The sequence below is a fragment of the Podarcis bocagei genome (assembly GCF_964188305.1).
Source record: "Podarcis bocagei genome assembly, chromosome: 1".
NCBI lineage: Eukaryota > Metazoa > Chordata > Lepidosauria > Squamata > Lacertidae > Podarcis > Podarcis bocagei.
Window position 1 is genome coordinate 85,976,110 of NC_138125.1, and position 25,338 is coordinate 86,001,447.

At 42.8% G+C, this 25,338-nt stretch overlaps 4 protein-coding genes across 4 annotated transcripts; all 4 read left to right on the forward strand.

Annotated features, from left to right (window-relative positions):
- Positions 1-214: 214 nt before the first annotated feature.
- Positions 215-1,159, forward strand: LOC308573000 (olfactory receptor 5AR1-like; the record flags this gene model as incomplete). Its single annotated transcript, XM_081169634.1, has 1 exon — positions 215-1,159. The coding sequence occupies one exon, from the start codon at positions 215-217 to the stop codon at positions 1,157-1,159; it is 945 nt and encodes a 314-aa protein (XP_081025760.1).
- Positions 1,160-6,877: 5,718 nt separating this feature from the next.
- Positions 6,878-7,831, forward strand: LOC308572945 (olfactory receptor 10T2-like; the record flags this gene model as incomplete). The annotated part of the gene is made up of 1 exon (XM_081169527.1): positions 6,878-7,831. The coding sequence occupies one exon, from the start codon at positions 6,878-6,880 to the stop codon at positions 7,829-7,831; it is 954 nt and encodes a 317-aa protein (XP_081025653.1).
- Positions 7,832-11,051: 3,220 nt separating this feature from the next.
- Positions 11,052-12,005, forward strand: LOC308572959 (olfactory receptor 10T2-like; the record flags this gene model as incomplete). Its single annotated transcript, XM_081169549.1, has 1 exon — positions 11,052-12,005. One exon carries the CDS (start codon positions 11,052-11,054, stop codon positions 12,003-12,005), a length of 954 nt encoding a protein of 317 aa, XP_081025675.1.
- A 5,722-nt stretch (positions 12,006-17,727) lies between these two features.
- Positions 17,728-18,681, forward strand: LOC308596694 (olfactory receptor 10T2-like; the record flags this gene model as incomplete). The annotated part of the gene is made up of 1 exon (XM_081211895.1): positions 17,728-18,681. One exon carries the CDS (start codon positions 17,728-17,730, stop codon positions 18,679-18,681), a length of 954 nt encoding a protein of 317 aa, XP_081068021.1.
- Positions 18,682-25,338: the final 6,657 nt, after the last annotated feature.

Consider the following 25,338-nt stretch of genomic DNA (forward strand, 5'->3'; position numbering starts at 1 on the left):
GGGGGGGGAGAGAATATCATGTTACATGTGTAACACCTAGAGAAAAGGTTAAGCGGCACTATGTCACCCTAGGCATGTGGCCTCATGAAACTACTGCAGTTCGAAAAAATGTGAATGATGATATGCTATTCTGTGTCATATCAAGAATGGAAATAATTCTCTTTCATCATTGTTCTCAGATTCTTGTTTACAGGTGAGAGCACACCTTACATAAATGGCAGAGGGAAACTTCACCACAATTACTGAATTTGTATTGCTGGGATTCACAGATAACCAGAATACGATGTTTGTTCTCTTCACTGTGTTCTTACTGATTTACTTGTTGATCCTGGTGGGGAACATTGGCATGGTAACATTAATCAGGGTTGACTCCAGACTCCACACTCCCATGTATTTTTTCCTCTGCAGCCTGTCACTCTTGGATATTGGTTATTCCACTGTAATTGCTCCAAGGACACTGATTACCTTTGTGGCAGAAAGCAAAACTATTTCCTTCACTGGCTGTGCCTTGCAGTTTTTCTTCTTCTGCATTGCTGTATCCTGTGAGTGCTGCCTGCTGGGTGTGATGGCATACGATCGCTTCATTGCAATCTGTAATCCACTGTTATATACAGCTATCATGTCCAAAAAGCTCTGTTATTTGCTTGTGGCTGGTTCCTATCTAACAGGTTGTGTGAATGCAATTGTCCAGACATCATTTATATTTAATCTGTCCTTCTGTAGATCCAACATCATCAACCATTTCTTCTGTGATGTGCCCCCTATCCTAAAGCTTTCCTGCTCAGACACAGGTGTAACTGATATAATTCATTTCACCTTCTCGACAGCAATTGTATCAGTAACACTCCTAACCATTCTTGTCTCTTACACATACATTCTTGTTGCTATCCTTCGGATCAACTCAGCCGAGGGCAGACGAAAAGCCTTCTCCACCTGTGCCTCCCACCTTACGGCTGTCACCGTATTCTATGGGACAGCCATTTTCATGTACTTAAGGCCCAGTTCAAAATATTCAGTGGAGGAAGACAAAATCATCTCTGTCTTTTACACCCTTGCGATACCTATGTTGAATCCACTCATCTACAGTCTGAGAAATAAGGAGGTAAAAGAAGCTTTCAAAAGGCTGGTTGGAGGAAAGGTTGTTTCTCAGAGACAGTAACTATCATTGTCCTATGTCTGGCCAGGTCCTAGAGTCCACACATCTCCTTCCCAAAACCCGGTAAGTGATTACTCAGCTTTGTGAAGGAAGTGGGAGGGCTCTACAACTCCACCATAGCCCTTGCATCATCTTTCCAATACCAGGTAAACCTGTGATCATAGGATGCTCAGGTGGTGATGGTGAATAAATAAATGTAGAGTGGATTTCCTCTGCTCTCCTTGCATAAGTAAAAGAAGTGTAAGATGTGAGTTACATTTCACTAAATGCAAATAAGATGTAAGTTTTACTGACCAGTGGTTATTAAATTTACTGAAACACAGAGGATTCAGATATCTGTCTTCTATCAGAGAGGGAATGAGACACTACATTAATGTGCAACACAGAGTTTACTTTTTAACACGTAAGTGATGGAAATACTTGGCACATCTATGGGAGAGATGAATATCTCTCTTCTATCACTCGGGTGTACAACGCGTCAATCCTGAGACCCCAGTCGATCCTGGGCTTGTTTCTGTACTATTCCTTCTCTCTCCAGCCTCCTTCCTCCGAAGCCGGCTTCCTGCTGCGTTCTTGGGGGATAGATTGAGGAGGGGGATGTTGCCTTCACGGAGGGACGGAGGGACGGAGGGACGGAGGGAGGAAGAGGGAGAGGGAGAGGGAGAGGGAGAGGGAGAGGGAGAGAGAGAGAGAGAGAGAGAGAGAGAGAGAGAGAGAGAGAGAGAGAGAGAGAGAGAGAGAGAGAGAGAGAAGCAGTGGAGCCTTCCCCCCCCCCCGAAAACCCCGGGTGGATACACAGAGCTTTGCGAAAGAGGCTCTTCCTGAGCGAGGACAAATCGAGGGCTGGCAATGGGCAGGCGGCAGCGGTGGGCGGTGGAGCAACGTCAAGATGTTGCCCGATGTCAGTTTTCCCTTTGGAGGCTTGCTGATTTTGGAGGGTCTCCTCACTGAGGGAGAGACTGGAGGGTTCAACACCCCCAGCCCCGTCCCCCAAAAGAGACAATTGATGGAGCAAAACAGTTTAATGTTGGAGCTTTCCGTCTTCTGCCAGCGAGTTGCAAAGCGGGCAACAGATCAGGGCGCATTAAAAGCAAGCGACGAATTAGTGAGATGGAAAGGATTCCAAAGTAACATCACAGGAGGCAAACACGTCTTCCTAAGCAGCGGAGGGTTTGCTAGTAGGACATTGGCATGGCCACTTCTCTTTGGTTCAGATCCTTCTGCCCCCGGAAGACAGCTGTGCACACTCATTCTGCACTTTTGTCATCCGAAGCCCCTTTCTCCCGGTCTGGGAAACCCTGACGCTGCTGGAAGGTGCTGTCAGAGGACCTCCCTAGAGCCAGTCCCCTGCGCTTGGTCCCAGAGCTGTGGGAAGCTTCAGAACCAGCAGGGGCCGGGCTGCTTGGCAGCAATGTGTCTCCACTGCCCCTTGTCACTATTGGCCAGGAAAAGTGATGGTGGCGGCGGCAGCGGGGTGGGACCAAGCAACCATCCTGCTGGCATGTTGTGTGTGTTGCTGCTGTGGTGGGGACTTGAGGGGAGAGAGAGAGAGAGTGCTGCTTTAAACTCCCCCCTCCCGCGTCCAGTTAGCCACCTCCTTCCACATAAGCACCCCCCCTGCACGCTCTCCTCGTCCCTCCAATTCGAGTGTTAATTGGCCCTGTATTTGGCTGGTTTGGATGGTGCTGCTGCTGCCCTGAGCAGACAACACAGACGTCACTGGCCTACTTCAGAGCTTCTTCCTCTAGCCCAGCTAATGCGCGGAGGAGAAGCAGCGCCCGGTGAGAGGTCCGCAGCGCACTCCACTAACCCGGCCAGTGACCTTCTGGGGTGGGGCGGGCGGGAGAGACCATCAGACAGACCAGTTTGACCCTGAGGGGGTCTAAAAGAAACACAGCTTAAAACACACATGTTATGGGAGGGGGCGGAGAGAGTATGTTTAAGTTGAAGAATGAAAATGGGTAGATCTCTGCCATTTTTTGACACTGAGTAGTAGATCACAACCTATCTGAAGTTGGACATGCCTCTATCAGAATCTGAGATTAAGTCCTTTTCAAGTGCTCTTCTCCACACCAGTGCTCTTCAACCCTGGGTCCCCAGATGTTGTTGTACTGCAACTCTCATCATCCCTGACCATTGTCTAAACTGGCTGAGAACAATGGGAGTGCAAATTCTGGAGAGCCAAAGTTGAAGAACATTGTTCCATAGGATTGTAATCACATGAAACAGGAGAGTAGGACCACAGCTGCTGGCCATGCCTCCATCACCACATCACTAAGGGAAATGGGTGTCAAATGAAACCTTTGTCTTTTCCTTATTATGGACGGAATCCCTGAAATATGAACAGTGGAAAATTGGACTGGTTGACAAGTTTAGCTACCCTACCTTTCTGCTAGATCACAACGATATCTTCCATAGAACAAGCCATTAAAATAAAGATGGCAGTCATTAAGAAGCACCTGAGGACAGCAGTATGAATGGCATACTGAGTAGTGCTGAGGGAGCTCAGAGTGATGTGGAGGACACATACACACACACACACACACACACCAACTCTCCACGCCCGCCCCCCATGAAAAATATGGAAACAGCTCAGAACATTTCTTCTGAATAAAACCCCTGAGACGTTGAAGGTCCCAGGCTCAATCTTTGGCATCTTCATTTAGCAGGATATGTTTGCAGCTGATGTGGCAGCCATGTGCTGGGCACAGTGGAATACTGTAAGCAGTGCTGTGGGGGTGTCATTGTTTTGGTTTGTTATTACCGTATATTATGCATTTTTGCATTTGTGTACAGTGGTACCTCAGGTTAAGTACTTAATTCGTTCTGGAGGTCCGTTCTTAACATGAAACTGTTCTTAACCTGAAGCACCACTTTAGCTAATGGGGCCTCCCGCTCCTGCTGCTGCACCGCTGCCAGGCGATTTCTGTTCTTATCCTGAAGCAATGTTCTTAACCCGAGGTACAATTTCTGGGTTAGCAGAGTCTGTAACCTGAAGCGTATGTAACCTGAAGCGTGTGTAACCTGAGGTACCACTGTATTATAAACTGCCCTGTGTATCTCACATGAAGGACAGTATAGAAATTTAATAAATAAATAATAAAAATGGATGAAAGAAATTACCTCACCTTGTACCGTATAAGGCAGCATCCTACCAAAATATTTCAGTCATCTCAGAAACAGCTGAAAAAATACTCTATTGTGACATGCACAAGTATATTTTCTTGCAGTATTCTTTCAGATAAATCATTCAGGTTATTATTGTAATTAACATCTGTCAATGTTAAAAAAGCATTTGATTATGTCGTTTGGCCATTCTTATATGAGCTAGAATGGAAAATGTTAACTTCAGACACATTTTTTAAAAGTAGATAAGGGTTCTGCGTAATCAACTTTGCACTTTAGACACATTTCTAAATCTGGCTGTTTATCTGGGCTGGCCTTGAGTGACATTGTTATTTATACAGTATTAGATTGGATCCACTCAGCAAATGGAGGGGCTCCTTCCAGCCATTTTACTCATTGGTGGAAGGGAGAGGAGAAAACCTTTGCCAATTCCCCCTTCCCCTTTGGAGGCCTGGGCACCACCTTCCAAACTGGCCCAGATAGTACTCAAATCCACTGGAGCAGATTTTCAGGGAGTACTGCCAGGAACTACTAAGGGAAGGGCAAGGGGAAGGGGTAACTAGTAAAAATTAGCTTCATGGCTAGACAAGTCTCCTGAATGGACATCCACTCTGGTGATGCACCTGTTAACGAGAGCCAACAGGCTTGGAACTATTGGCAATTAATAAAGGAAACATACAGAAAGAATAAATAAGCTACTAAGGTAAAGGTAAAGGGACCCCTGACCGTTAGGTCCAGTCACGAATGACTCTGGGGTTGCGGCGGGTCATGTGGCCAGCTGCTTTTGGCGAACCAGAGCAGTGTACAGAAATGCCATTTACCTTCCCACCGGAGTGGTACCTATTTATCTACTTGCACTTTGACATGCTTTCAAACTGCTAGGTTGCCAGGAGCAGGGACCGAGCAATGGGAGCTCATCCCGTCGCAGGAATTTGAACCGCCGACTTTCTGATCGGCAAGCCCTAGGCTCTGTGGTTTAGACTACAGTGGCACACGCATCCCTAAATAAGCTAGTAGTTGGAACTAAAATGCACAAGTTAAGCAAATAAACAGATAAAACATGTATCACTAATCTAGCAGAAATAACAGAAAAAATTAATAGTCTCATCGGAGTTTGAACTTACTAGACTTTGGCTAGACTTACTAACAAAAAATATTAACATTATTTCAGATGTTTTCAGATAAATACAGTATCAGGAAGTTGTATTAGCCAAACATGAGACAGCACTGTATAAAATATTTTCTATTTATGTATTATGTATTTATTTTATTACATTTATACCCCACCTTTCCTCTAATGAGCCCAAGGTGGCATACATACTAATCCTGCCCTGAACAGAATCAGAAATGTCTTGCAGAGCCCTAGCTCTTATCCTTGGAAAGTTTCATTCAAGGAAGAGAGACGGGTTAGATATATAGATCTTAGGTAAGAAAATAATAATTACTATTTAGGAACTATGAAAACTTTAACATGAATCACATGAACATACTATAGTTCCCCCCTTTTTTCTTTCAAACATGTCAAAATACTATGGAACAAGCATAATTTTGCATAGCTAATAAATTCAAACAATTCAAATAAATACTCAGCTTTATTGTCAAAACCCTTCACCTCTACCATCTACCGCCAAAGATTAATTGTTTTATTTATGTTTTGCATAGCCAACATTATCAGGGGAATATGTTCCCAAGTGATGAACCAGTCCTTGAATTAATAAGATAAAATCAAATTGGGGTAACTCGCAACTGCAGTGCTGATTGCTTCTAGCCAGAGGTAAGATACTTGAAGATAGTAGCATAGCTTAATTCATTCATTCATGTATGCATCCATCCCTGCTAGTCTCCATCTTCGTTTCAGTGCTCATTTTAAAAATGTTATTGACAAACTGAACAGGAATTGCCTTTAAAGCCTGAGAGAGAAACAGAAGCTGTATAAAGAATGATTCAGTAAACTGTATTCAGTCCTACACCATCTATTAGAGTTAGATGAAGCATCTTGCTCACCTGTGTTATGTAACAAAGGCAGAGATCATTTGTTTTCAAAGTGCTACTCTGCCTAAAAATATGTGGTAGGGAGTGGTTCATTGCAGCAGGGCGGGGTGAATTTTTGGTTCTGTTCTCGTTTTAATGTGAAATGACCTACTTTGCTGTTCCTAAAACAATGCACAGACCTTCAAAATTTGCACTTCTTTGTATTTTGCAATGCAGTTCTTCATATGTGCATATTAAGGGGAAATATTCATAACCATGCAGAGAGAGAGAGAAATATACAAAGATTAATTATATTAAGCAACATCGTTTGCCAAAATACGCATGTTAGGAGAAAATGCCCAAGAATCTGCAGATAAATTTCCAAAAGGGCTTTTTTAAAATATTCAAACTGACATGGTAATATGGAATATTGCAGAAAGGGAAAATGCGAACTTTAGAGAAATTAAATGGATAAATTTCTCCAGCAATACATTTGCAATTATTCCAATGTATTTCAAAACCTCAAGGCAGGGTTAATGCCAAGGGTTAGATCAGAGAGTTTTTTTAAAACTAATAAGACTTCACTCTCATTTTCCTTTCAGGTCAGATAACATTATTGGTAACATGAATAAGGGAAATGACAGCTCAGTGACTGAATTTCTCTTGCTAGGGTTTTCTGTCTTTGGAAAGAAACCAACTCTACTTTTCCTAGGTTTCTCTCTTATATATGGCACGATCCTGGTCTTCAACCTCACCATCATGTCTGTCATCCTGTTCGACCGGACTTTACACAGCCCCATGTACTTTCTACTCTTTGCATTCTCCGCATCAGAAACCTGCACTACATTTATCACCATCCCTAAGTTGCTGGTGACCCTGGTGACAGGCAGTCAATGCATTTCCTTTGACGAGTGTGCCGTGCAGATGTTTTTCATTTCTGTATTCGGAGCAAACAACTGTTTCCTGCTTGCTGCTATGGCTTATGACCGATATGTGGCTATATGCTGCCCACTTCAGTACCAGGTGCTGATGAACAAAAGGGTTTGTACCCAAATGGTAGCTGCTTCATTTGTAACTGGATGTATCATATCACTGAGTATTAATACTCTCATTTTCAGGTTACCCTTCTGTGGGCCAAATGGAATCAGGCATTTCTTTTGTGATTTCCTACCTGTGCTGAGGCTGGCTTGCATTGATGAATCGGTCTTGCACCTGACTAATATTGCAATTATTATTTTGTGTGCCATTGTTTTGCTGGGCACAGTCATGGTGATGTTTGTTTCATACCTGTACATCATTTCTGCCATCCTAAGGATCCCTTCCAGCTTAGGAAGGCAGAAAGCCTTCTCCACATGTGCTTCCCACCTCACAGTGGTGATAACACACTTTGGGTGTGCATCCTTTGTGTATTTGAGACCCAAGTCTTCCTCATCGCTAGATCAGGATACATTGATCTCAGTGACCTATGTCTTTCTAACCCCTCTACTGAACCCTGTGATTTATACCTTAAGAAACAGGGAGGTTAGAATAGCCATAAAGAAATTACTAGTTCACTCATTCTGTTCTCAGAAACTGTGAAGAGAAGGCACTTTGACATTTTTGTCAATTAGCAATCAAGTCCTGATTGAGAATGTAGTTGTTTAAGCTGTGACAGCTATTTGACGTGAGAAATAAATTTGGATACGATTTAGGGTTGGGACCATGGTAAAGAAGATAAGGGTACCCCACGTCTCCCATACTCTCTGGATCCAATCCTGATCATGTCCACCAGTGCCTGTCATTTTCTGTCTTCAAAATACAAGGAATGTCAATCCAAACCTCGAACATTATGGGTAGTTTGGTCTTAGTTTTAATTAACAAAATACCGTTCTCTAATAAAATTTGCTAGTCCACTGTTTCAGTATTTGTACCTGAATAAATATTTAAGTACTCAAAAAATCTGTAGGCAGTGATTTGTATTCTAAGGGTCGATATCTATTAGATCAGGGGTAGTCAATGTCTCACCCTCCAGGTATTTAGTGGACTAGAACTCTCATCAGGGTGAACTGACTGGCCAGCCATGTCCTTGGCTGTCATGGGAACTTCAGTCCCAGAAAGTGGGGAAGAGACTGACTCAGGAGGATCCCCTCCCTTTCTGTGATATCTGGGAGCAAAGAGGTAGAACCCTCTCCCAAGTCTGTTCTTCATCTGTCCCAAATCCCAACTTCTAAATGCTCTGTCTCCTCCTGTGACAGACCCACCATATCCCAGTTGGCACCATGGGGTCCATAACAATCAGTCAGTATGATTGCAACTATGGAGACAGAGCATAGCCATCAAGCATTAGCCATCAAGCATAGCCACACATAGCCTTTGAAACTGTCCAGGTAGGGTGCAAGAAATCTTTAGAGCTCTCCTTCTCTGGTAGTGAAGGGGAAACCTAAGATTTTAACCATTCATCCTTTACCCATCCACCTTCTCCCACCCTAGTCTCTTACAATCATTCATCCAACCACAATCCTTGGACATACTTACTCAACCCATTTTTCACTGCACATGTCAGAACCCTCCTTGTACTCTGTATGGAGTGGCTTTTCATTTTAACATTCAAAGGTCGGTCCCACCTGGAGCAATCCAGTGTTTGTCAAAATGGAGAGGAAGTCAGGTGGTGAGGAGAGTGGGAAGTTGATGATATAGTCAGACAATCCCACCTGCATTGTCTCCCTCTTCCCCCACTACTTATTGCCAACCACATGTTTCATTAGGGCTTAATACCCTGGTTGAACCTGGGCTAGGAGGGGGAAGTGAGACAAGGTCACCAACCACATTGAGTTGTATAACCCTGATTACACCTTCTCCAGTCGGGCAGGAAGACACACTGACCACATGTTCAATTAGAGCTTAAACTGCTATCTTTTTAATTACTGCCATTATAAAACTCCTGATTAAATTTAGGGCCAAGGTTGGCTTGGGTTCAGATCTATCTCGGCCAGATTGAAGCCTAATCATGATTCTTGAATTTATTTCACAAAATGCATGTAATGAACATTTACGGCTCCCAACCCTAATCCTGTGGAAAGCCATCTAATTAGATTTTAATTTGATCCAGACTTGTTTTTGGAGGTAATGTATTCATTGTTTGATTTTATACCAATGTTATATATTTGATGTTAGCTGCCCTGTGCTGTGCTGTGCTGGTGCTGGCTCGCCAGCTGCAGCTTCGTCACGCTGGCCACGTGACCCAGAAGTGTCTTTGGACGGCGCCGGCTCACGGCCTCTAGAGCGAGATGAGCACGCAACCCTAGAGTCAGGCAAAACTGGCCCGTACGGGCAGGGGTACCTTTACCTTTACCTTTACTTGCCCTGAGCCCAGTCTTGGCCAGAGAGGGCAGGATATAAATAAAAGTTGTTTTTTTATATTATTATTATTATTAATGTTTCAAAGTAAAAAATGAAAAACAACGGATTCTAAACCCTCAAAGCGGTTTCTAAAACAATGGTTTAAAAAATCAGGATTGTCAAATTGGGCCTGGGCCAAATTATGAGTACTGTGCACAGAGCTAGTTTTTAACCCCATGGGCAACTTAAAAGAAAGAAAATTTATCTTTCTACAACTGAGGTGAGAAAACAGAAATTATCACTGTTAAGGATTTATTTAAAAAGACACACCATTTCAGTCTAAATAACATGACACACTATATTTTTCCATATTTTTTTCTTTTTAAAATGTCATAAACTTAGGGAATAAACATAATTTTAAAGAAGAAATTAATTCAAGCAATTTATATCAATATTCAGCTTTATTGACCAAAACCATCTCCTTTACCATCTAACTCCAGAGCGGAATTATTCTATCAAAGTTTTGCATACTCTGTATTATCTCGGGAATATGTTCCCAAGTGGTGAACCAGTGCTTATATTAATAGCATAGTATCAAAGTGGGGTCTCCCACAACTGGAGAGCTGCGTTATTCTAGCTGGAGGTAAGATACTAGGAGATGGTAGCATCCATCTCTTCATGCATTCAAGCTAGTCTCCATTTTATTTCAGTGCTCATTTTAAAAATGCAATTGACAAATGGGAAAGGAGTTGCTCTTAAAGCCTAAGAGAGTAAGAGAAGCTGCATGAGGAACGAGTCAGAAAATTTGCTTGTATTCAAATTGGAGCCTTTCTTCAGTCCTATACCATCTATTCAGATTAGATGAAGCATCTTCTTTACCTGTGTTATGGAACAAAGGCTAAGAAGACAGATCATTTCTTTTCAAAATGCTACTCTTCCTCAAAATAGGTGACAGGGGATGGTTCACTGCAGGAGACAAGGGAGAAATTTGGTCCTTTTCACACTTGAATGTGAAACGACATAGTTTGCCATTGTTAAAGCAATGCACAGGCCAAAACATGCCTGTCCTTCAAAATTTCCACTTCTTTGAAGTTTCCCATGCAAAAGTTGCATATTGAGGGAAGGTGCTCATAAATAGCCATATATACATGAAGCACAACATATATAGATTAATTATATTAAGCAACATTGCTTACAAATATGTGAATATTAGGAAAAAATGAATGCTAAACTGCTTACGAATTTCCAAAAGGTCTTTAAAAAAGATACTTGAACTGGCAAGGAATTATGGCATAGTGAAGATTCAAAAAATGAGAAACTGATATAGATAGATTTATCCAGCCATACATTTGCAGTAATTCCAATGTATTTCAAAACCTCGAGGCAGGGTTAATGCCAAGGGTTTGATCAGAAAGATTTTTTAAAACTAGTAAGACTTCACTTCCTTTTTCCTTACAGGTCAGATAACATTATTGGTAACATGAATAAGGGAAACGACAGCTCAGTGACTGAATTTCTCTTGCTAGGGTTTTCTGTCTTTGGAAGGAAACCAACTCTACTTTTCCTAGGTTTCTCTCTTATATATGGCACGATCCTGGTCTTCAACCTCACCATCATGTCTGTCATCCTGTTTGACCGGACTTTACACAGCCCCATGTACTTTCTACTCTTTGCATTCTCCGCATCAGAAACCTGCAGCACATTTGCCACCATCCCCAAGTTGCTGGTGACCCTGGTGACAGGCAGTCAATCCATTTCCTTTGTTGGGTGTGCCATGCAGCAATTTTGTTTCTTTGGCTTCTCTGCAAGCAACTGTTTCCTGCTTGTTTCTATGGCTTATGATCGGTATGTGGCTATATGCTGCCCACTTCAGTACCATATACTGATGAACAAAAGGGTTTGTACCCAAATGGTAGCTGCTTCATGTGTAACTGGATGTATCATATCACTAAGTATTAATACTCTCATTTTTAGGTTACCCTTCTGTGGGCCAAATGGAATCAGGCATTTCTTTTGTGATCTCCTCCCTGTGCTGAGGCTGGCTTGCATTGATGAATCGGTCTTGCACCTGACTAATATTGCAATCATTATTTTGTGTGCCATTGTTTTGCTGGGCACAGCCATGGTGATGTTTGTCTCATACCTGTACATCATTTCTGCCATCCTAAGGATCCCTTCCAGCTTAGGAAGGCAGAAAGCCTTCTCCACATGTGCTTCCCACCTCACAGTGGTGATAACACACTTTGGGTGTGCATCCTTTGTGTATTTGAGACCCAAGTCCTCCTCATCGCTAGATCAGGATACATTGATCTCAGTGACTTATGTCTTTCTAACCCCTCTACTGAACCCTGTGATTTATACCTTAAGAAACAGGGAGGTTAGAATAGCCATAAAGAAGTTAGTTCTGCACTCATTCCATTCTCAGAAACTGTGAAGAGAAGGTATTTTGACCTTTTGCCAATGCAAACATGCAACTCCTGATTGAGAATGCAGTAGTTTAAACTGTGGCTGTTCTTTGACATGAGAAATAAACTTCGAAACGTTTTAGGTTGGGACCATGGTGTAGGAGATAAGGGTACCCCCCCCTCTCCCATACTCTCTGGTTCCAATCCTGATCATGTCCACCAATGATTGCCATTTTCAGTTTTCAAAAATACAACGAATGTCAATCCGCACATTGAATATTACGGGTAGTTTGGCCTTAATTTTAAATAACAACATACCGTTCCCTAATACAGTTTGCCAGTCCTCTGTTTCAGTATTTGTACCTGAATAAATATTTACTCAAAACATCTATATGTAGTAATTTTTACTCTAAGGGCTGATATCTGTTAGATCAGGAAAAGTCAATGTCTTGCCCTTCAGATATTTGGTGGACTAGAACTTGCATCAGGTAGAACTGGCTGGCCTGCCATGACCTTGGCTCCTATGGGAACTTCATTCTCAGACTGACTCAGGAAGATCCCCTCCCTTTCTCTGATATCTGGAAGCAAAGTGGTGGAGCCCTCTCCCAAGTCTGTTCTTCATCTATCCCAAATCACAACTTCTGAATGCTCTGTCTCCTCCTGTGACAGACCCACCATGTCCCAGTTGGCACCATAGGGTCCATAACAATCAGTCAGTATTATTTCAACTATGGAGGCAGAGCATAGCCGTCAAGGCTAGTCGCCACATATAGCCTTCTTCTCCATGAATTTGTTGAATCATCCTTTGAAGCTGTCCAGGTAGGGTGCAAGAAGCCTTTAGAGCTCTCCTTCTCTGGTAGGGAGGGGGAAACCTAAGACCTTAACCATTCATCCTTTACCCATCTACCTTCTCCCACCCTAGTCTCTTACAATCGTTCATCCAGCCAGTCCTTGGACATACTTACTCAACCCATTTTTCACTGTACATGTTAGAACCTTCCTTGTACTCTGTTTAGAGGGGCTTTTCATTTCTACATTCAAACATTCGGTATTAGCAGACTCAGTGAAACCCCAAAGTTTCGTGGCCTGACCACAAAACTGGGAGGATGAGTTAAAGAGGAATCTAAAGTGTTTGTTTAAAGATAACTACACACTGGTATGGAATGGTATTAAAAGAGACTTAGAAGTTTGGGGAAGGATGTAACTATCTCTATGGGGTAGAATATCAGCAATTAAAATGAATGTGCTACCCAAAATGTTATTTTTATTTCAGTAAATCCCAATTATAAAAGGTGTTTGTAACTTTAAAGAGTGGCAAAAAGCAATAACGAAATTTATTGGGCCGGGGGGGAAACCTAAATTGAAATTGAAATTACTTACAGATGTTAAAGAGAGAGGAGGCTTTTCCCTACCAGATTTAAAATTGTATTATGAAGCTTCTTGCCTATGCTGGTTAAGGGACTGCATATTGTTAGAAAATACATATCTACTAGATTGGAAGGGTTTGATAATAGATTTGGATGGCACGCATATTTATGGTATGAGAAGGTAAAAGTTCATAAAGGTTTTCTGAACCACATAATTTGAAAATCAATCTATGAGGTGTGGAATAGATATAAGAGTTTATTAGAACGGAAAGCACCTTGGTGACTGTTGCTGCTAAAGGCGACAACTGTGAAAAAGTCAAACATGGAAGAAAAGTGGGCCACCTGTGGAGATTTGGTGATAGAGATGGAGAACCAATGGAAATGGTTGAAACCTTATGAGGAGATAAAAAAATTAGTAAATGATCGGTTGCATTATTGGCAAATAAATGAAGTCTTTAAAGAAGATAAAAAGAAAAACTGATTTGAATTTACAAGATCTAGGTTTGAAATGGATTTATTAAGTAATAAAGTAAAAATATTGTCAAAAATGTATGTTACTTTTGGAATGGCATACGAAAGATGAAGAAGTAAAATCAGTAATGATACATTGGGCAAAAGATATTGGTCATAATATACAGTTAAAAGATTGGGAAAGATTGTGGAAAGATGGAATAAATTTTACTGCTTGCAGCTTGCTTAAAGAAAATGGAATGAAAATGATGTACAGATGGTACCTAACACCAGTGAAATTAGCAAAAATGTATAGAATAAATAATTTATGTTGGAAATGTAAAGAATAAGAGGGTACCTTTGTTATATGTGGTGGGTTTGTAAAGAGGTGAAAGCTTTCTGGGAAATGATAAATGATGAACTTTTAAAAAATGTTGAAATATACATTTATTTTAAAAAAAAGCCCAGAAGATTTCTTATTAGGTATTGTAGGTAGAGAAATACATAAGCAGGACAAAACATTGTTTTTATATGCAACAACTGCAGCGAGAATGTTATTAGCCCAAAGATGGGAGCAGGGAGATCTATCAACAAAAGAAGAGTGGCAGATGAAATTACTGGACTATGCCAAACTGGCGAAACTGATGAGAAAAATCCGGAACCAGCAGGATCATGTTTTTCTGAAAAATTGGAATAAATTTATGTTATATTTGAAAGACAACTGCAAACAATTAACAACGCTAGCAGGCTTATTGAAAGTTTTGTAAGGTTAATTTTATTACTTATTATGTATTGTAGTTACGGTAAGTAAGTATTACTGTATATAAGGTTATGATTTAACAGAAATAAGAAATAGAGGAAAACCCAGTATACAGAGATTAGGTTTGAAAACCATCATTCGGGGAGGAGAGAAGTCACAGTCTCAGGAAGCCAAATGTTTTATTTTGCAAACAAAAATGTCATGTATGAAAATATTTGTAAAATTAATAAAATTAAATAAATAAACAAAAATCTAAAGTGTACAGGTGCTTCTTTGCTTCAACAACACTCACTCCATGAAGCTTGGAAATGCAGGAGATGATTGTGGCTTTTATTCGGCCTGTGCATCTGCTCAGAGCAAATCCTTGATCCCAAACTCATTCCAGCTGAGTGAGTCAAGGCAGCCCATTATTCTCTTAGATCCACCTGGAGCAATCCAGTGTTTGTCAAAATGGAGAGGCGGTCAGGTGATGAGGAGAGTGGGAAGGAGATGATGTAGTCAGACAATCCCACCTCCATTGTCTCCCTTTTCCCTCACTACTTATTGCCAACCACATGTTTCATTAGGGCTTAATACCCTGGTTGAACCTGGGCTAGGAGGGGGAAATGTGACAAGGTCACCAACCACATTGAGTTGTATAACCCTGATTACACCTTCTCTGTGGGGCGGGAAGACACACTGACCTCATGTTCAATTAGAGCTTAAACTGCTATCTTTTTAATTACGGCATTTATAGAACTCCTGATTAAATTTAGGGCCAAGGTTGGCTTGGGTTCAGATCAGTCTCAGCCAGATTGAAGCCTAATCATGATTCTTGAATTTATTTCACAAAATGCATCTACAGTGGTGCCCCGCAAGACGAATGCCTCGCAAGACGGAAAACCCGCTAGACGAAAGGGTTTTCCGTTTTTGAGCTGCCTCGCAAGACGATTTTCCATATGGGCTTGCTTTGCAAGACGAAAACGTCTTGCGAGTGTTCCAATTTTTTCCCGCTTTCCCCCCCTTTTTCTAAGCCGCTAAGCCACTAATAGCCTTTTAACTGCTAATCCGCTAAGCCTTTAATAGCCGCTAAGCCTTTAATAGCCACTAAACCGCTAATAGCGCTAATCCGCTAATAGGGTTGATTCGCAAGACGAAAAAACCGCTAGACGAAGAGACTCGCGGAATGGATTAATTTCGTCTTGCGAGCCACCACTGTAATGAAAATTTACGACTCCCAACCCTAATCCTGCGGAAAGCCATCTAATTAGATTTTAATTTGAACCTGACTTGTTTTTAGGAGGTAGTTTAATTACTGTTTGATTTTATATCAGTGTTATATATTTGATGTTAGCTGCCCTGAGCCCAGTCATGGCCAGGGAGGGCGGGATATAAATAAAAGTTGATTATTTTTATTATTATTTCATAGTAAAAAACAAAAACAAACCCTCAAAGCAGTTTCTAAAACAATGGTTTAAAAATCAGGATTGTCAAATTGGGCCTGGGCCAAATTATGATTACTGTGCATAGCGCTAGTTTTTAAGCCCCGTGTGCTGCTCTGGTTCTCCAGAAGTGGCTTAGTCATGCTGGCCACATGACCCGGAAGCTGTACCCCGGCTCCCTCGGCCAGTAATAAAAAAAAGCGAGATGAGCGCCGCAACCCCAGAGTCGGCCACGCCTGGACCTAATGGTCAGGGGTCCCTTTACCTTTTCTAATTGAAAAGAAAGGCAATTTATCTGTCTATAACAGAGGTGAGAAAGCAAAAATTATCACTGTTTAGGATCTATAAAAAGACACACCATTTTAGTCTTGATAACACAACACACTATATTTTTGCATTATTTTCTTCTTTAAATGTCATAAACGTGGGGAATAAGCATAATTTTAAATAAGAAATAAATTCAAAACATTTATATCAATACTCAGCTTTATTGACCAAACCCATTTCCTTTACCATCTAACTCCAGAGCGATATTATTATATCTAAGTTTTGCATACTCTGTATTATCCGAGGAATATGTTCCCAAGTGGTGAACCAGGGCTTGTATTAATAACATAGTATCAAAGTGTGGTCTCCCACAACTGCAGAGCTGCGTTCTTCTAGCTGGAGGTAAGATACTAGGAGATGGTAGCATCCATCTCTTCATGCATTCAAGCCAATCTCCATTTTGTTTCAGTGCCCATTTTAAAAATGCAATTGACAAAGAGGAAAGGAGTTGCTCTTAAAGCCTGAGAGAGTAACAGAAGCTGCATGAGGAACGAGTCAGAAAATTTGCTTGTATTCAAATTGGAGCCTTTCTTCAATCCTATACCATCTATTGGGATTAGATGAAGCATCTTCTTTAACTGTGTTATGTAACAAAGCCTAAAAAGACAGAGATCTCTTTTTTTTCCAAAGTGCTACTCAGCCTCAGAATAGGTGACAGGATAGTTCACTGCAAGAGACGAGGGAGAAATTTGGTCCTCTTCACGCTTGAATGTGAAACTACATAGTTTGCTATTGTTAAAGCAATGCACAGGCCAAAACATGCCTGTCCTTCAAAATTTCCACTTCTTTGAACTTTCCCATGCAAAAGCTGCATATTGAGGGAAGGTGCTCATAAATATCCATATGTATACCGTACTTTTCACTCTATAAGACGCACCCAACTATAAGACGCACCTAGTTTTTAGAGGAGGAAAACAAGAAAAAAAATATTCTGAATCAAATGTTGTTGAAGAGGCTTCGCGCGGCTATCCCTGAAACCAGAACAGCAAGAGGGATTGCTGCGCAGCCTGCATTCGCTCCATGAGACACACACACATTTCCCCTTACTTTTTAGGAGGGAAAAAGTGCATCTTATTGAGTTAAAAATACGATACATGAAATACAACATATATAGATTAATTATATTAAGTAACGTTGCTTACAAATATGCGAATATTAGGAAAAAATGAATGCTAAACTGCTTATGAATTTCCAAAAGGTCTTTAAAAAGAAATACTTGAACTGGCAAGGAACTATGGCATGGTGAAGTTTTGAAAAATAAGAAACTGAAATAGATAGATTTCTCCAGCCATACATTTGCAGTAATTCCAATGTATTTCAAAACCTCGAGGCAGGGTTAATGCCAAGGGTTGGATCAGAAAGATTTTTTTAAACTAATAAACTTCACTTCCTTTTTCCTTACAGGTCAGATAACATTATTGGTAACATGAATAAGGGAAATGACAGCTCAGTGACTGAATTTCTCTTGCTGGGCTTTTCTGTCTTTGGAAAGAAACCAACTCTACTTTTCCTAGGTTTCTCTCTTATATATGGCATGATCCTGGTCTTCAACCTCACCATCATGTCTGTCATCCTGTTTGACCGGACTTTACACAGCCCCATGTACTTTCTACTCTTTGCATTCTCTGCATCAGAAACCTGCATCACATTTGCCACCATCCCCAAGTTGCTGGTGACCCTGGTGACAGGCAGTCAATCCATTTCCTTTGTTGGGTGCGCCATGCAGATGTTCTTTTTTTCTGTATTTGCAGCAAACAATTGTTGCCTGCTTGCTGCTATGGCTTACGATCGGTATGTGGCAATATGCTGCCCACTTCAGTATCAGGTACTGATGAACAAAAGAATTTGTACCCAAATGGTAGCAGCTTCATTTGTAACTGGATGTATCATAGCACTGAGTATTAATACTCTCATTTTCAGGTTACCCTTCTGTGGGCCAAATGGAATCAGGCATTTCTTTTGTGATCTCCTACCTGTGCTGAGGCTGGCTTGCATTGATGAATCGGTCTTGCACCTGACTAATATTGCAATCATTATTTTGTGTGCCATTGTTTTGCTGGGCACAGCCATGGTGATGTTTGTCTCATACCTTTACATCATTTCTGCCATCCTAAGGATCCCTTCCAGCTTAGGAAGGCAGAAAGCCTTCTCCACATGTGCCTCCCACCTCACAGTGGTGATAACACACTTTGGGTGTGCATCCTTTGTGTATTTGAGACCCAAGTCTTCCTCATCGCTAGATCAGGATACATTGATATCAGTGACTTATGTCTTTCTAACCCCTCTACTGAACCCTGTGATTTATACCTTAAGAAACAGGGACGTTAAAATAGCCATAAAGAAATTAATAGCGCACTCATTCCGTTCTCTGAAAGTGTGAAGAGAAAGAATTTTGACCTGTCAATGAACATGCACGTCCTGATTGAGAATGCAGTTGTTTAAGCTGTGGCCGTTATTTGACATGAGAAATAAACTTGGATATGATTTAGGGTGGGGAACATGGTTTAGGAGATAAAGGTACCCCACTTCTCCCATACTCTCTGGTTCCAATCCTGATCATGCCCACCAATGACTGTCATCTTTAGTTTTCAAAAATACAAGGAATGTCAATCCAAATATTGAACATTATGGGTAGTTTGGCCTTAGTTTTAAATAACAACATACCGTTCTCTAATACAGTTTGCCAGTCCACTGTTTCAGTATTTGTTCCTGAATAAATATTTACTCAAAAAATCTGTACGCAGTAATTTGTACTCTAAGGGTTGGTATCTGTTAGATCAGGGAGAGTCAATGTCTTCCCTTCAGATATTTGGTGGACTAGAACTCTCATCAGGGTGAACTGACTGGCCAGCCATGTCCTTGGCTGTCATGGGTACTTCATTCTCAGAATGTGGGGAAGAGACTGACAGAGGAGGATCCCCTCTCTTTCTGTGATATCTGGGAGCAAAGGGGTAGAACCCTCTCTCTTGTCACCTCTTCATCTGTCCCAAATCCCAACTTCTGAATGCTCTGTCTCCTCTTGTGACAGACCCACCATGTCCCACTTGGCACCATGGGGTCCATAACAATTAGTCAGCTTTCAGAATATCCTGAAGAAGGACGGGGGAAGGAACTTGATTACATGTTACCAGGCAGAGGGCCTTCTCAGTAGTGGCGCCCGCCCTGTGGAATGCCCTCCCATCAGATGTGAAGGAAATAAACAACTATCCAACTTTCAGAAGACATCTGAAGGCAGCTCTGTTTAGGGAAATTTTTAATGTTTAAAGTTTTATTCTGTTTTTAATGTTCTGTTTAAAGCCACCCAGAGGGCCTGGGGAAACCCAGCCAGATGGGCGGGGTAGAACTAATAAATTGTTGTTGTTGTTGTTTATTCAGTTCACACTTTAGGGTGAATCTAATTTGCACATTCCAAAACCATATTTTAGTTTTAAATGCAGTTGCTGCTTCTGTATCTTTACTCTTTACAACTAAGTTTATTATACATCACCTTGAGAGAGGTGTTTATGAGGAGATTAGTAAATTGAATTGAGATTAGTAAATTGAATTCTGCAATGCGATTCTGCAGCCCGGTAATGTGTTCAGAATGAATATACTAGTATAAACAGTGCATAAAATGCATACATGGTACATTGTAAAATGTGTCTAGTAATCACTATTGCATAAAAAAATGTGACTATTAAGATACATTTACACAAACAGGCTGATAAAATTTCATTGAGGACTTTTTTTATAAATTGCAAATTCATGGAAATGTGGAGCGCTGAATTTAAGATAGGAAAAATGAGAGACAGAAATTGAAATTGACACAGAAGAATAGAAGAGAAGCATCTAGTCCAATATCCTGTTCTCACGGTGGCCAATTACATGCCTGTGCGAAACCAGCAAGTGGGACCTGCGCACAAGAGCCCTCTTCCCTCTTGTAGCTTCTAGCAAGTGGTATTCAGAACCATTACTGCCTCTGACTATGGAGGCAGAGCACAGCCATCAAGGCTAGTAGCCACACATAGCTGCCTTCTCCATGGATTTATCCAATCATCCTTTGACGCTGTCCAGGTCAGGTGCAAGAAGCCTTTAGAGCTCCCTTCTCAGGAAGGGAGGGGAAAACCTAAGATCCTTTGAGGCCCAATACACACCTTCAAAGCTTCCCTTGGGGGTTCAAATATGGAGGCTTGAACAAAGTTCCCATTCACTCAGACTTTATTTAGTAATGGTTTACAGGGCAGAATTCAAAGAGTCTATGAGAGCATTTCCTGTATTGTAAGATATATTGAAAGGGACATCGGTATTCAGACCAGGAATGTAAAAATCAGGCAGCAAAGTTTCTTAAAGAAAAAGTTTTTATTTGGATTTTTGTCAGACAAAAAGCAAATAGGGTGCATTCAGGAAAATGAAGAATGCCCACCCCCCCCTTTGGGGCAGTCAACTTATATATCTTTCTGCAAAGCACAGTTCAGCCCCTTGGCATCCCTTTAGCCAATGATTGACAATTTCCTATGGTCATTGATACATATTCATTAAAGCTCAACCAATGAATAAATTTGGTGTGTCCTTTCGGTTCCAAGTTGCCTATTCCACTAGGTGGCGCTACTGGCTTATAATCTACTTAACCTCTGTACTAGTTCCAGGAAGTGCCCCTGAACCCCCCGCTTCCAAGAAATGTCCTTGTGGTTTAGCAACTTCACACCTAAGCGTTATATCTGGAGCCTGGCGGTCAGCAAACATCCTGCTACTTGCCTTTGTCAGGGGTCGTTTCTCAGAAATGGCTTAACCTCAACTAGCAAACTTCCTGCAGAGGCAAGCTAGCTGCACCCACAAGCTTGCATGCTTGCTGCCTCTGCAAAAGGTGGCAAAGTGACAAACATGAGAAAGAGAAATAGTCTTTAGCTTTCTAAAATGGCTTTGTGCTTTTAGCTTTTAGATGGCCCTATAATATGGCTTCAGAGGTTCTTAGCCTGGCTCTCTATTGGTCATCCTGACCTTCACCCCTCCATTCCCCCCTTTCCATCACGAAAATGCTGACCGGTCACGGTTCTCCATTTTCGCTTGATGGACCTATAGGTGCAACATCATAGAGAGCCAGGATATAGGTACGTGTTGCTGCATTAACTGAGCGGCTTACCATTTGGCGTACAATCTGAATAAGGCAAGGCAAAAAGCATGATAAGAGTAATATGGTAACGAAGAGAAGTAAAATCACAAGCAAAATCTCTTTTAACCATGACCAACCTGGGAGTTAAGAACTAATTCAACTACATACACTGGGGAGACCTGCACCATCTAGACTAATTTCGTGGTACAAATCAGCCTGTAACACTCAGACCTGTTCAGGCTCTTAGCTACAGCTGTTGTCATATTCAGGAAGGTGTTTTCCTTCCACCCTGTGGCCATTTGAGAGGTGAGAACCATCAGGAGGCAGGGTATGATCCACATCCTGATTCGAGGAATGTTCGGTGGCCCAGAACGAAGAACTGTACCACCAACACAGAAATACCACAAAAAGGGTAATACCACAAGCCAAAGGGATGGTGGCCCACGAAGGCCAGGTCATGTGGGCCTCTAACTCCTGGCCCTACTGAGGCGTGAACAGCGTCTACACACAAAACATTCCCACTCTACACAGGGAAAAGTGGCCGCCTGGCACTGATACACTGTTAGGCCTCGGGAGCTATAGGGATGGCAATAGACTCTGTAAAGTTCAAAGGCTGGTCCTACTGGGTGGAGGTCACCTATGTGGTCTCTGACCAGGGCCTATGGAGGCTGAAGCCTGGGGTGGCAACCCTTATGCAGCCACAAGAATACCCTACCACATTCAAGGGCATTAGATGTGGAGTTACCAGGCCCAGTAGTTCAGGCAGTATTCTGGGATTTTTGGGAGGCTCGAGCCACCACGACAACCACAGGTGGGGCTGCAGGATTTACTGGCACTTGTTCAGCAATTTCAATGTGCACCTGGTTCAGGCTCCCTCCCCTGCAATATTTGCATTAAGATAGGCTCCGTCCCATGCAACACCTGGATTAAGATTAGGACCTGGTCTACCAGATGGGGTTGGTACAGTGCTCTACCCCCTGAGTGACAGTTGGTTCCCCCCCCCACAACAGCAAGAGCGGTCCAGAACTCGATAGATTTCGACCGTCTCTGCAACTTCCCGTAGGAGCAGTACCCATGTGCGCTGGACAGTGGTGTGGAAGAGAAGCCACAGTGGGGTAGTGGGATATTTCAATACGGCAACCTCATCAAACCCCTGTTCCCAATAACCAATGAGCACGCCATTTCTTACCACTGGCAAGACGAACCAGTCATAGCAGAGGTCCGCAGGCCAATAGGGTTGGTATGGCTCAGTGGGGTCAGGACAATAGGACATAGAGCAAAAAGGGCAGTAGGACATAGAGCAAATCAATACAGAACATAATAGAGAAAAGGGGAAAGTCCTTGTGAAAGTCCTTGTGATTATCAGTCGCAGGATCACGTTGCCCGTGGCCTAACGCGTTTCCGGTAGCGTCAGACACAAGGTGATGATCAGACGCGTGTGATGCACCCAGGGAGTCACGTCGGCTACTCTCACCGCAGTTGGGATGGAGAGGAGGACGGTATACGGGCCTCGCCACTTAGGGATGAGGGGGTTGCGCTTCCACGCTGTCACCCAGCTGGAACTGGTGGACCGGCTCAGCGAGACTGCACGGTGTAGGCTCGAGGTAGTACCTGGAAAGGGAAGCAAACACACACGGGGACAGGAATTGCACTTGTTCCTGAGTGATGTGATCTCCCACCCGCCCCAAACTGGCGGGGATGTCTCGGACGAAAGGGGTGGCCTGCCATACAAAAGTTCAAAGGGTGATAGTCTCAGTCTCTTGGTTGGAGCACTCCAAATCCGAAACAAGGCAATGGGCAGGACATCTATCCAGTGTAGTCCCGTCTCCTGGGTCAGCTTGGCCAAGTGGGTCTTCAAGGTGCGATTCATACGCTCAGGTTTCCCCAAACTCTGGGGTCTGTAGGCTGCGTGTAGCCTCCAGTTTATCTGCAGCGCCTTGCACACTTCTTGCACAACTTTATCAATGAAGGCAGGGCCATTGTCACTGCCAATACTTCTGGGGAGGCCAAATCGGGGTATGAGTTCATGTAACAGTTTCTTGGACACTTCACGAGGTATCTCTGTTCTAATGGGGTATGCCTCTGTCCAGCCCGTCAGGGTGAAGACAAACACAAGCAGGTATTTGATACCCCTAGCTGGAGGCAATTCAGTGAAGTCCACAATCAGGCTTTCCATAGGGGTAAAGCCCACGTGTTGTACACCCGGTGGGGGAAGGTGGCCTTGTCTGGGGGTGTTCTTGGCGCACAGGACACACCTCTGGGATATAGCAGCAACTAGTTGAGAAAGGTTAGTGATATAGAAAAGTCTCCCAAGGTGTGGTCTGGCAGCTGGACCCCCTAGATGAGTGGACTCGTGGTAATTCTTCACAATCACGGTAGCCAGATGTTGGGGCACAAAAACACGGTTTTCTGGTAGACGGAACCATCCCTCCTGGAGTGTTGCTCCTTCCTGGCGTGCCCACTGTTGCTCCTCCGGTGTGTAGCGTGGTTCCACATCGTCTGGAGTGAGTTGTGGGATGAGGGCTGCGTTGAGTGCTGGTGGAGGTTTCAAAGCTGCTTCACGAGCTGCGTTGTCTGCCTTCCGGTTGCCCCTAGTGACCATGTCCCGGCCTCTCCCATGGGCTTTGCAGTGCATCACGGCAATCTCTTCGGGACCCCATACTGCTTCCAGTAACGTCTCAACTTCTGGACATGCAGGGCAATGCCTTTTGCTGTTGGACTTCGCCTCAAAACACAAACAACTCTTGGAGACTTTGGCTTTCTTAGAGCTCTTGGAACGGCTTGCCTGGCTTGCACCCCCACTTCTGGGTGCTCTGCTGCCTGAGGAACAACTTGTAATTGCCTTCCTCTTCCCAGGTCTCAGCCTCTCTCCAGCCCACAGTCCATCACACAGATTTATTGAAGCGTAGAAACAACTTCCCAAAACAGCCTCAGCCCCCTCTGGGCTTGGTACTTTTTCTGGGCATCCTCTAGCCCCCTCTGGGCTTTCTGGGCGTCCCACAGCCCCTTCTGGGCTTCCAGCCCCCTCTGGTCTGGCTGCCACTGTGGCCTGACATGCTGTCTTCAGTGGCTGCCACGCTACCCAGGGCTTCCTCCCTTGGAGTATTGCCAACAGCCAAGAATCAACGCTGGCCCTTAAAATGGCTAGGACCCTTTGGTCTCTCTAGAACATCAGGCACGTCTGCTTCACAAGCTTCCACTGCGCCTGCAGACTTCTCAATGGGTTGGGCAAAGCCTGTTTCAGCCTCCTTATATTCCATAAGGGTGAGAACCAAATGGGGCACATTCACATGCATCTCCTGGCCAAACATGAACTTGTCTGCTTCTTCCACTAGTGTGGCGGTGGCAGTGACAGGCCACAGACAGGGTGGCCAGCCTTTCACTGTGGAATCTAATTGCTTGATAGTCTCAAAGGCTTCTTGTTGGGCCGGTCCCCACTCAAAGGGGTCTCTTCCTCTTCCTCTGGTATTCTCATTTAGAGGTTTTGCTAAAATACTGAAGCCTTGGATCAGGATTCTGCAAAAGCCTACTGCTCCACAACTTTAAGCTTGTCTTTTAGGGATATCACAATCTCTGCCTCTTTTTTTTGCAGTGACCTTTTGACAATTTCTAGATGGTCAGTATGTTCAGCAAGTTGTCTGGATAAATTAGCTAAATCTTCATCCCTTTTTTTTTTGCATTTTGTAAAGTGAGCTGGTTGTGTGAATCTTTCACTGATTTCAGCTCATTCACAAAACTTTGTTCTTTGTTTTTCTTTTAATTTTAGTAACTTGTTCAATTTCTCCTTTACAGAGATATGTTCATCGACCTGGGATTTAAAATGGTCTGTTCCTCCTTACATTCTATTCCTGTTTCTTGCAATTTTGTAGCTGATTTACTTATTTGTTCTTTAAACAATTTAATTTGTGACTCACACCCCATGAGTTTGTTGTTTTAAGTAACATCACA